The sequence below is a fragment of the Aspergillus terreus genome, genomic scaffold (genome assembly GCF_000149615.1).
Source record: "Aspergillus terreus NIH2624 scaffold_2 genomic scaffold, whole genome shotgun sequence".
Classification (NCBI taxonomy): domain Eukaryota; kingdom Fungi; phylum Ascomycota; class Eurotiomycetes; order Eurotiales; family Aspergillaceae; genus Aspergillus; species Aspergillus terreus.
In genome coordinates this window covers 2320158-2331997 of record NT_165925.1, presented here as the reverse complement: position 1 = coordinate 2331997, position 11840 = coordinate 2320158, and the positions used below count along the sequence as shown (strand labels likewise).

The following is an 11840-nucleotide window of genomic DNA, read 5'->3' as shown; positions in this document are numbered from 1 at the left end:
CTGGTCTCACGAGGGATAGGGATGCGACCGGGGGGAGAACCGGAATGTGCAGGGCAGCTGCATGGCATCGTATCTCATCCTGACGGAGGAGGATGAGCTGTCTGTCGGCCACGCAGGGCAGAACTAGTGAACCAGGCCGGCGATAGCGTGGTTGAGAGCGGTCGGGATGGGTCCCGTGGATAAGAATAGCAGCTTGGCCCTATGTAGCCTTAGTAGGGAGTATGTACCAGATGAATCTAAGACCTGCGACTCTGAAGAGGACTAGTGAGTGGTTCTTTGACTGAGACATCCCTTTTCCCATTCATTCTCGCACGTTTCTTCGACTGTTCTAGGTAGGTAGGGACTTACGGAGTCGGTCCCCAAGTACCTTCTGGAAGAGTCGCAGAGCGAATGGAACGAACGAAGAACGGCGGGAACATCATGATTTCCTGGCCGCTGGTGGTGACGAGGCCGGTGGGGCCGAGCGTCCTGAACCCTGAAAAGGGGGATGAAGTACTCCGTAGTTAGTAACCTTAGGTACGGGAGTCCTGGTCTAGAATATCCCATCTATGAAGAGAATAGTATATTGGTATATTGGTATACTCATAACGAGCATAGCATTGGAGAACCTACACAATACAAAATAGATAGATAGATTAATAGACAAATACTAAATACTAGGAGAATACCTATTCCGATCAGTCCCCCCTCTATACCTCTCCTCTCCTCTACGCTTGCGGCCATTCTTGCTGGGGGCTTCCATGCGGCGGCGGCGGTGGTCGAACTCCACTGGCGCCCCCCGAATCAAACATCAACAAATCACCGTGTTGGGCCCGACAACATTTTCCCCCCTCCAGCGTCATCGTTCTTTTCTTATAAGGTAGCTAACACATCTTCGGCTTCTCTTCTCTTCTCTTCTTCTCTTTCTCTTCCCCCCATCCTCTCCTCCATTATTGCTTCATCACACACCCTCTCTCGCTTTCCATACTCCAGCTCTGGTATGTCGCTTCCCTCCAATCCCTCCCCCCTCCCCTGGCACCCTTTCTTTCTCCCCCTCCCCCCCATGACGCACTCATCCATCCCATCTGGATCGATCGACAAGTGGCAACCACCCTGAATCCATGGTCCATATCTTCTTCCCCTCCTCCCCTCTTCTCTTCCTTCTTCCCTCCCTCCTTTCTCTTCTACAATTCCTCCATCCGTCCTCGTTTTCCCAACCATCCATCAGTCGCCAGCTAATTCCCGTGGATAGCTCCCTCTGTGACACCGGATCTCCCCCCTCGTCCGTCTCGTCAACCCAAACTCTCTCTCGAGCCGCTTTGCTGGCTCGGAACTTTACACCAACGCGTCAAACCTCGCTCCTCTAAACACAACCAACCACCAATCCTCGCACAATGTCCGCTTCTGCCCTCCCTTCTCATCTCCGCGCCCCGGCCAACGAGGCTGCCAACGCTGGCTCCTTTGGCAAGCACCACGGAAAGTCTCAGTCGCACATGGTAAGTTCCTTCCACTTCCATCTGTCGCCCTCCCCTCTTGCCTTCGCCGTCGTCGCGCTTTTTCTGTCTGTTGTTCGTTGGACCGCCCGCAATCGCATCATGCTGGTCTCGCTCCCCATGCTCTCCTGCGGGCTGCACTCGACATGCTGCCCCTGCCATTCGTTTTGGATTCAGCCGTGGACCTCCTCATCTGTATTCTCACTGCCGTCTTTCGCCCCACGAACTCCTTGATCTTTCCCTTTCTGGCGTTCCTGGTCTATTGCTTCATCCTGGGTTGTTTCTTTGGCGCAATCCATCTCCTGCACTTGCTATCCTTACTGCCCCACATGTTATGGCCCTTTGCGGCCGTGTCCATCCTTCCGTTCGTCATAGACGCTGTCGTGGTCTTTTGGATCGCTCGCTATGCCCATCGCCAGCTCACTTTCGCCCCCTTTCCCTTTCCCGTGCTTTCGCATCCCCTGGGCCCAATGGCCATTACCTTGGCTCTTGATCACATTGTGGACTGTCTGCTGGTCTACGGGATCCTGACGGTGATCTGCCGCCGGGGCATCTTCACACCAGAGTGGATGGCGGCCTCTCTGGAGGTCTACTGCTTGATCCGTCTCTTCAAAGCGTTGGATTGTCTGCCCGGACAACGCATTGTGGCGCTCCTGCGAGGCCCGTCCCTGAAAGACCATCTGCGCCTCTTCACATCACTCCTACCACTTGGCGTACCGGTCCGCCTGGCCAGTTCGCAGATCAGCGCATTGCCTCGTTTCCCCCCACTTTTCTCCCATGTTCCCCCGAAATTCATTTGGTTACCTCTTGTCATCCTTTACCTGATGCTAACCGCCCTCTCCCTCCACCAGGCCTTCGAGAATGCCTCGACTAGCGTGGCCGCGTCGCAGATGCGCAACGCCCTGAACGCCCTCGCCGAGACCGTCCCCGACCCCTCGGAGCGCAAGCGCTTCGAGGCCGAGATGGACAACTTCTTCGCTCTCTTCCGCCGTTTCCTCAACGACAAGGCCAAGGGCAACGTCGTCAACTGGGACCGCATCGCCCCCCCTCAGCCTTCCCAGGTCGTCGACTACAACGATCTCGGCAGCGAGGCTTCGGTCGAGTTCCTGAACAAGCTGGCCGTCGTCAAGCTCAACGGTGGCCTGGGTACCTCCATGGGCTGTGTCGGCCCCAAGTCCGTTATTGAAGTCCGCGAGGGCATGTCCTTCCTCGACCTGTCCGTGCGCCAGATCGAGCACCTGAACCGCACCTTCAATGTCAACGTGCCCTTCGTGCTCATGAACTCGTTCAACACCGACCAGGACACTCAGTCCATCATCAAGAAGTACCAGGGCCACAACGTCGACATCATCACCTTCAACCAGTCCCGCTACCCCCGTATCATCAAGGACTCCCTGCAGCCCGCCCCCAAGTCCTACGACGCTCCCCTGCAGGACTGGTACCCCCCGGGCCACGGTGACGTCTTCGAGTCCCTCTACAACTCGGGCACTCTCGACAAGCTCCTCGAGCGCGGCGTCGAGTACATCTTCCTGTCCAACGCCGACAACCTGGGCGCCGTCGTGGATCTCCGCATCCTGCAGCACATGGTCGACACCCAGGCCGAGTACATCATGGAGCTGACCGACAAGACCAAGGCCGACGTCAAGGGTGGTACCATCATCGACTACGAGGGCAAGGTCCGTCTGCTCGAGATCGCCCAGGTGCCCAAGGAGCACGTCAACGAGTTCAAGTCCATCAAGAAGTTCAAGTACTTCAACACCAACAACATCTGGATGAACCTCCGCGCCATCAAGCGTGTGGTAGAGGAGAACGAGCTGGAGATGGAGATCATCGCCAACGAGAAGTCCATCCCCGCCGACAAGAAGGGCGAGGCGGATCAGGCCATCTACCAGCTGGAGACCGCCGTTGGTGCCGCCATTCGTCACTTCAAGAACGCCCACGGTGTCAACGTCCCTCGTCGCCGCTTCCTGCCCGTCAAGACGTGCTCCGATCTCTTGCTGGTCAAGTCGGATCTCTACCGCCTCGAGCACGGCCAGCTGGTCATGGACCCCAACCGCTTTGGTGGTGTGCCCGTCATCAAGCTCGGCTCGGACTTTAAGAAGGTGTCGGACTTCCAGAAGCGGATCCCCAGCATTCCTCGGATCGTGGAACTGGATCATCTGACGATCACGGGTGCCGTGAACCTGGGCCGCAACGTCACCTTGAAGGGCACGGTGATCATTGTGGCTACGGAAGGCAGCACCATTGACGTGCCGCCGGGCTCGGTCCTGGAGAACTGTGTCGTGCAGGGTAGCTTGCGCATTCTGGAGCACTAATCTGTTGTCTTTCTCGCCTTGTCGAATAGTGTCGTTTAATCACTTGCTTCCTCTTACTTACTACTACCCCTTGTTGTGATTCTGCGTGGCATGTGCCATTACTAAGGATGATACCGATGGAGGTTCTTTGCATGGGATGATAGAATACTGTGTTAGAAGCGGGGCCAATTCGTTCATTTAAGTTTCGCTTAAGGAACCCACGTAGATGAATGTAAGCCGTCAGGACGTTGTTGACACCGCCATCATGATGGGGGGACGCTGAGCATATGATAGTCACGTGTCCGGTCAGGGCGGCGGGAGGAATCCCATCCTGTCAGATCATCGCGTCTCATGGAGAATGCATCCGGCCCATCCCTTTGCCGCGTTTCCATCTCACGATGATTCGGTTGCGAATCATCGCTTAACTTCTCCAGGCTGTCCAGACCTCGATTATACGCTCATATCATCGCAGCCATGGAACTCGTCTGCCCCCCCTGGAGGCGCGTCGGGTGGTCTCGGCCTCGTCGCCCTTGACGTTGCGACACGCCGTTCCTATCTAATCGAGTATTTAAGCCTGTTGAACAACCTATCGACAGGACTTGTCTGGGCTTGGGGCCTACATTGCCTACAATGTTCTAAATGATGCAAATATTTGTATACTCCACCGTCCACCCTCCACCATGAGCGAATTCTCCCCGCAGCGCCAACTGGCGCCCGGTCCCTCTGGGTTGCCCCTCCGGGAGAGTCCTCCCGGGGACGGACTCCGGCATCCTATGGACCCGACAAAGAAGCGGGTGTCGATGGCGTGTTTGGCATGTAAGAAGTCCAAGCGAAAGGTCCATTTCTTACCCAGGGATGTGAGGATCGAATTACTGAGAGAATCAGTGCTCCGGAACGGCGCCCTGCGACAACTGTCGCGCCTTCAACCGTCAATGCATCTTCGACGAAACGCTGGACCAACGCCGGCGCGTCGCGGCCAAACGCACCGCCGACGAGCTCAGCTACCACCGCGACATGCTCAACGACCTGTTCAAAGTGATGCGCGCCGAGGACGAGTCGTACGGCCTGCGCCTGCTCGAGGTCATCCGCCAGAACACGTCCCCGGACGAAATCCGTGCCTTCATCGACCACGCATTGACCGAGATCGACGGTACCACTGCCGAGCGCACCATCAAAAGGCTCGAGGAAGTGCGCCGCGCGATTGACATCGAGGGCGCGGGCCCGCCCTTTCGGCCCATGGTGATGGATATCCATTTCCTCTGCGACGAGGCGCCCTATACCGTGCCCGCCCAGCCGTGGACGGTCGTCACCGATGATTCGGAGCTCGTGTCCCATCTGGTTTCGCTGTACTTCACCTGGGATTATCCGTTCCACTCGTTCCTCGATCGCGACGTGTTCTTGGCCCATATGTCTCGTCGCGATACGAACTCGCAATTTTGCAGTCCGTTCTTGGTGAATGCCCTGCTGGCAAATGCCTGCGTAAGTGGATTGTGTGTGTTTGAGTGAGCTATACGGGTGTTGATGGTCAACAGCACTTCTCGGACTACTCCGAGGCATACGTCTTGCCTGGCGAGATTGTGACTAAGGGGGCAGACTTTCTGGCCGAGGCCGAACGCCTGAGGGAGTCGGACACGGCCAAACTCAGTCTTGCTTACTTGCAGGGCACGCTTCTACTGTACGAAAGGTTTGTCGTTGTCTCCCGCCCTTGAACCACCCGATCGCTCGATCTGATGACGACGTAGATACTCCATGTCGGGCAAAAACGATCTGGGATACAAGAGACTTCACCAGGCGATTCGTACGGGCGAATCACTGGGCTTGATCGGTCCTCTGCGATATCGCATGACGCCCGCGCAGCGCTCAGACGATATGGAGATTTCTATCAGGAGAACGGCCTGGGGGCTATTTCATATCGACACGTACGCCGACATCCACTGCTGAACTTCTTTCTTCTTTCCTTCCCGTGCTAACGGTGCTCACAGCGTTGTTCACGCCGATTTCCTCCGCCCGAGCCTGATCAACCATGTCAATGTGCCGCGTCCAGGTCGGACCCCGGCTACTGAGACGGAACTGTGGGCGCCGTACCCGTCTCACCGTCCAGCACGGCCGTCATACATGAGCCAATACTTTGACGAGTCATGCAATCTCTGCGAGATTGCGCGAGATATCTCGCAGAGTTTTGGGAGGACGGCCACGTCCGCGGAGCGCAAACAAAGCACCAAGGAAGCCCTATACGAGAGGCTGTGTCGTTGGTATGACGGGTTGCCAGAAATATTCGGTCCCGGGAATCTCCTACCCCCCTACGTGAACTTGCTCAAGTATGAATCCCTGTTTTCGACGTTCCGCATGCTTGCTGGGTCGAACGGTGCGGTAACCGCTGATCAGGATGCGATTCCATACCTTGGTTATCACCCTGCTCTGCTACACTGCTCCGCCAGACGATACCGAGATGGGTCCAGACGAGGCTCCTCAAACGCCCGAAAGTCCCCTTGGATTCAGTCCGGTGCCAAAGTACAACGAAGCTGAGATCGTCCTCGCGTCGGCACACGGAATCTCTTCCTTGGTACGGCTCCATCGGCAGGAATTCGGTATGAGTCGTGCACACCACTTCGCCCTGTACGCCACCAATCTGGCGCTGTTCACCCTGTTGAAACAGGGGATCTTCGATATACTCGATCCAGACTTTTTGTCCCTTGCCAGTGCCTTTGCATCCATGGCCAGTCGGTCCCAACTAGGCAGGAGCCTCTTTCACATGTTCCGACAGCTGGTGCGTGCCAAGGGTCAGGGGCAGCGAATCCGGGACTCCACCACCGCCACTGACGAGATGCGGGCCTTGTTTGGAGAATCGATTCCGCATACCCCGTGGGATGAATATGGCAAAGGGCTGGCGAAGCTGGAGGAAGACGAGCGATACCACGGCATCGGCAACGAGAGAGAACGCACGCTGGTGGACATGCTGGATCGATATGAGAGTTTGAGTTTGGGGAAGGACGAAATCGCGCCAGAGAGATTTCGACCCGGTTAAGGGTGCAGACCGGCGATTGGATCCCCTTTGATGTGTATAAATTTTGCTTGCCTGTTTTGAATGTTGTTCGGCCGTTGCGTCTTCATTGCATCGTGATTACTTTTAAGTTTTTGTGCGGAGCTCCGGAGCTGCGAGTCTAAATTCGGATGCGCCGAGGGCGGATGACATCACTTCCTCGCACCTGACTGACGCACGAACTTCCCCCTGTCAAGCTGATTTCGCCTCCACGCCATCGTCCACATATTTCTTTCGGTGGTAGAAGCTCGGTCCCTGTGTTGCGCCCTATTGCAATGTTGTGGACATGTTTCAATTGTGCTCCCTTCTTTACTTTTACTAAATGTCTCATTGTTGTCCGCGCCTCTGTCGGCAAGAGCCAGTCGTGATGGACGATGCATTCGACTATTTGTCCTTCAATACCCCCCTCGATGACAACTTCCTCCCCATTGCCGAGTCCCAGGAGACCCGGCAAAGACCCCCTGCAGATTGGAAATGGGGTTCAGCGCCCATGAGCCCCAGCTCGAGCCAGCCGCCCCCGTTCGCCTTCAACCCGTACTCTTTGCCACACACCATCGACCGACCGCCGCTGGATGCCTATCCATCGTCCTCGTCTCGTTCGTCCTACGATCTCTCGGCGACGGTACCCAAAGTGGCCATCCCGCGGGCAACCAGCATCAGCACGCACTCCCAGCGCCGCCGCTCCGCGCGAGCGTGCGAACCTTGTCGCCAGCGGAAGATCAAGTGTGACGGCAACAAGCCGGCGTGTCGGCAGTGTCTGGACCAGAATGTCCAGTGCCACTACGTGGATGTGAAACGGGTGCGGGATCAGAAGCAGCTGAGCGTACTGACGCGCAAAGTCCACCGGTACGAGAAGCTGCTGGGAGAAATCGAACATGAGAGTGAAGGCATGGTGGCGAGGCGGATTCGGAGGACGCTTAGGGTGAGAGAGATCACAATGCTTTCCGACTGAATATGCTAATACATGCTAGCAGACCTCGGATCAGATTTCTTCGGCGGAGGAAGACTCGTGTGGTTCCGACGACGAGACCTCGTCGATGGGCTCCCTGGAGGAGATCGACCTGATCGAGGAGGATCTCAATCGGGATGAGCGGTCGGTGGCGACGGGGTTCTTCGGGAAGAACTCCGAAGTATCATGGCTGCAGCGTTTAGAGGATGAATCCGGACGCGATAACGTCATGCGCACCGACGACTCGCCCACGGGGCCTGCCCGGGAGACTCCCATCGCGGCGGTGAACTACTACCTCGACGACCTCAACATCCCGCTTCTGGAGACCGTCGACCCCTACGCGCTACCTAAGAGGGAGGTCGCCGACCAGTACTTCGACGCGTACATGGATTCGGTGCATCCGTCATTCATGGTGCTACGCCGAGAGACGTTCACGGCGCAGTACCGGCAGGCGTGGACGCGCCGGCCACCGCGCCGCTGGCTGGCCATCCTCAACATGGTCTTCGCCATTGGCTGTCGCTACTGTCTGTTCAACAGCAAGGGCTCCGGCGGCGACGGCGACGCGGACGATCTGGTTTACCTGAACCGCGCACGCAAGCTCAGCCTCAGTGGGAACGTGCTGTTCGAGCACGCCGACCTGCAACAGGTGCAGGTGGAGTTCCTGGCGGCGCTCTACCTCTTCGTCACGGGCCAGGTGAACCGCGCGTTCAAGTTGTCCAGCTTGGCGTTCCGGTCCGCGCTCGCGCTCGGTATCAACCTGCGGTTCGTCGACCACCGCGTGCACCACGCGTCCAAGGAAGCGCGCTCCCGGTTGTGGTGGTCGATCTGCCTCCTCGAGCACCTTCTCACAGCTGTGACGGGTCGGGCGTCCTGCGTGGGCGAGGGACTCAGCTCCACGCCGCTCCCCATGCCTTTCGACGAGGACCGGCTCGACCACCCCGACGTGATCAACCTCTTTCAAGACCCGCAGCTGCGGCTGACCCGGCTGAAGATGACGCTCCTCCAGACCGACGAGGAAGCGCGCGCCACCGCCGACTGGCTCGCGACCTGCGAGCCCAGCTCCTCACTCTTCTTCCACTGCCTCGTTGACCTCGTCACCACCACGCAGACCATCATCAGCACTGTGTACAGCATCCAGGGCCTCCGCGAACAGCCCAGCCGGCTAGAGCAGCGTATCCGCAAGTACAGCCACACGCTGGACGTCTGGCGCGCCAAGCTCCCGCAATGCTGCCGCTTCACCGCAGGCCCAGACACCGACCGCCTTCGCCTGCACGGCAACGGTTCCGTGCCGCACCTCCAGCGCGAAAAGGTCCTCATCGCGCTGAACTACTACAGCTCGCGCATCATCCTCTGCCGCCCGTGTCTCTCCACCGGCGCCTGGCGCGGCCGCTCCCACTCCCCGCGCTCGCACTCCCCTGCCGACGGCACCGCCTCCCGCCCACCAAACAACCGCCGCTCCCAGCGTCCCCGGCACCAGCAGCGGCCACCGCTCGCGTATGCGCGCCCAGATGTCCGTCATCTGCCTCCGCGCCGCCTGCACCCTCATCGACATCTTCCCCGACACCCCGGACATACTCTGGCTGACGCGGTACACGCCCTGGTGGAGCGTGCTGCACTTCCTCATGCAAGCCTGCACCGCCCTCCTCCTCGGCCTCTTCCACTCTGCCACCAACAACCACAGCACCAGCGTCAGTGCCCCTGTCACCCCGACACACGCGTCCGGCCCGGCCCCCGCCAAGCCCGCCGATCCCCCCCTCAACCTGAGCATACCCCGCGACAGCGGCAGCCGCGTTGGCAGCGGGGCGAAGACAACGGTCGTCGACGACAGCATCAGCACGGCGGAGATGCTGGACCACGTGCGCAAGGCGTTCCACTGGCTCCATGCGATGAGTCGTTCCGACCCGGCCAGTAAGCGGGCGTTTGTGCTGTGCGATGGGTTTATTCGGCGGATTGCGCCGGCGGCGGGGTTGGATATTAGTGGGTTTCCGGATGGGACGGGGATGGCAGCGATGAGTTCTGGGGGGGAAATGTCTTCTCTCGAGGAGAGTTTGAATGTTTAGTCTTTGTTTCTATCGTGTTTTGGTTACGGGTTACGGTACGGGTTACGGGTGGTGTTGGGGGCTTGGTGTCCAGTGGGGGATGGATGGAGAAATTGAATATGCATTTTGAAATAGAAAAAAGTATTATGTGGATTATTTACTCAATAAGATTCAATCAATCAATCAATCAATGGACACTACCAAAGTCAACCATAACATGCTGATGCATAAGAGACGCGAACGAGTCAACAGAGAGGTATGGTTCGTAACAGACAATTAAACAGACGCATGAGGCCCATAACGACAAGGATCAAAAAAACAAAGTATAAGAGACGCGGAAGGCATGGACGTAACACCGGGATGGATGGATGCGTGAAATGACGTAGAGAGCTGTCAATCGATAAAGACACAATCCCAGGAAAAGGAAAAACGATTACATCTGATGAGGCATGATATACGCACGCTTGCGGGGATCGTCGTCGACGGGGCCCGGGCGCTTCTGCGCCGGGTTCATCAGCATTGGGTCGGGTTGATGGGGATGGTGCTGGTGCGGGTGGGAGAGGGGGTGGTGGTGGTGTTGCGGCTGGTGAGAGAGAGGGTGGGGATGTGACGACGGCTGGGTCTGCTGCTGGATTTGCGGGGAGGAATGTTGCGAGAAGGGGAGTGGCTGATGGTGGTGTTGCGGTTTCGGGGGTTGGTGCTGGTGCTGATGCGGCGGTTGCGGGTTGACCTGCATCGAGGGCTGTTGCTGATGGGGTTGCACCTTCATGGGCTGCGGAGGCTGTTGATGGGCCTGCTGCACTTTCATCTGCTGGGCCATGGGGGACTGGCGCATCTGGTTTGAGAGCTGGGTCGCGCTCAGTTGCTGCTGATGCGACATGGGGGACTGGCCCATCTGCGTCTGCTGGAGCTGGTTGGTGCCCAGCTGCTGCTGATGGGACAGTGGTGACTGGCCCATTTGCTTTTGCTGTAGCTGATTCGTGCCCAGCTGTTGCTGATGCGCCATGGGGGAGTGGCCCATTTGCTTCTGCTGTAGCTGATTCGTGCCCAGCTGTTGCTGATGCGCCATGGGGGAGTGGCCCATTTGCTTCTGCTGTAGTTGGTTTGCGCCTAGTTGTTGCTGGTGCGACATGGGAGAGTGGCCCATCTGCTTCTGCTGCAGCTGGTTGGGGCCGATCTGCTGGGTCAGCGGCGATTGACGCATCTGCTGTGCCAGAGGAGACTGCATCTGGTGGCCCATTGGGGATGGCTGTCCCATCTGTTGCTGGCCCAAGGGGTTCTGGGACATCTGATTTTGGGACATCTGGTTCTGACCCATCTGTCCGGGTTGCATCTGGTTCTGCACCGAGGTTTGAGGGTTCGCTGCCTGACCCTGACCCTGTCCAGAAACTTGCCCTTGTCCCGGTGCCTGAGGCAGTCCCTGACCCTGTCCTTGGCCGGGGGCTTGGGCTTGTCCGCCCGCTGCTGCTGCTGCTGCCGCCGCCGCCGCCGCTTCTTCGGCGGCCTTGCGAGCCAGGACATCAGCCTTCCGGGGTCGACCGCGGGGCCGTTTCGGGCCTTCTTTCGGGGGAGCTGGTTTGCGCGGCTTCTTCGGCTTCGGCGGGGCATTGGGATCAATCTCCGACTTTCGTGGCCGACCGCGACGCCGTTTGACTGGAACAACGGTGCCGTCGGGGTTGGTGATGGTGGCGGGGCCTGTTCTCGGAGCGAGAGCAGTGCTCGGTGCAGCTGGTGGTCCGGTGGTGGGAGGCATCGTCTGTGTGCCCAGGACCTGTTGCGGTTGCGGGAGCTGCCCCTGTCGCGTACGTTCTTTCAAGACATCCTGTCCGTCCTTGATCCGCGTTCTGCATTTCTCTCGGCTCGACCGACTCCCTTCTGTATCTCGCCTCAAACTTGCGCCGATACCCCTGTACTCACCCTCTTATGAGATTTCATTCCGATGGGCGTGGAACGCGCACCTCCGGCACACCCCTGTGAGACAAATTTTTGCTGATGGTCGCGGCGCGCCTTTAGGAGAGAGGAATTCGGGCGTGGAGGGCTTCCCAC

At 58.3% G+C, this 11840-nt stretch overlaps 4 protein-coding genes across 4 annotated transcripts in view; 3 read left to right on the top strand and 1 right to left on the bottom strand.

Annotated features, from left to right (window-relative positions):
• Nucleotides 1-1373: 1373 nt before the first annotated feature.
• ugp1 (UTP glucose-1-phosphate uridylyltransferase) lies at nt 1374-3787 on the top strand (the record flags this gene model as incomplete). Its single annotated transcript, XM_001209178.1, has 2 exons — nt 1374-1475; nt 1892-3787. The coding sequence occupies 2 exons, from the start codon at nt 1374-1376 to the stop codon at nt 3785-3787; spliced, it is 1998 nt and encodes a 665-aa protein (XP_001209178.1).
• Nucleotides 3788-4780: 993 nt separating this feature from the next.
• Nucleotides 4781-6791, top strand: ATEG_01812 (fungal specific transcription factor domain-containing protein; the record flags this gene model as incomplete). Its single annotated transcript, XM_001209177.1, has 5 exons — nt 4781-5245; nt 5299-5450; nt 5509-5685; nt 5749-6084; nt 6251-6791. The coding sequence occupies 5 exons, from the start codon at nt 4781-4783 to the stop codon at nt 6789-6791; spliced, it is 1671 nt and encodes a 556-aa protein (XP_001209177.1).
• Nucleotides 6792-7296: 505 nt separating this feature from the next.
• ATEG_01811 (uncharacterized protein) lies at nt 7297-9667 on the top strand (the record flags this gene model as incomplete). Its single annotated transcript, XM_001209176.1, has 2 exons — nt 7297-7728; nt 7781-9667. 2 exons carry the CDS (start codon nt 7297-7299, stop codon nt 9665-9667), a joined length of 2319 nt encoding a protein of 772 aa, XP_001209176.1.
• A 560-nt stretch (nt 9668-10227) lies between these two features.
• The window catches only part of ATEG_01810 (uncharacterized protein), a gene marked incomplete at both ends in the record, with an annotated part of 4639 nt that continues 3026 nt past the window's right edge, over nt 10228-11840 (bottom strand). The window contains 2 exons of the mRNA XM_001209175.1: nt 10228-11583; nt 11712-11765. Of these exons, the coding sequence (XP_001209175.1) occupies nt 10228-11583; nt 11712-11765 (1410 nt within the window). The remainder of the gene's footprint in view (nt 11584-11711; nt 11766-11840) is intronic.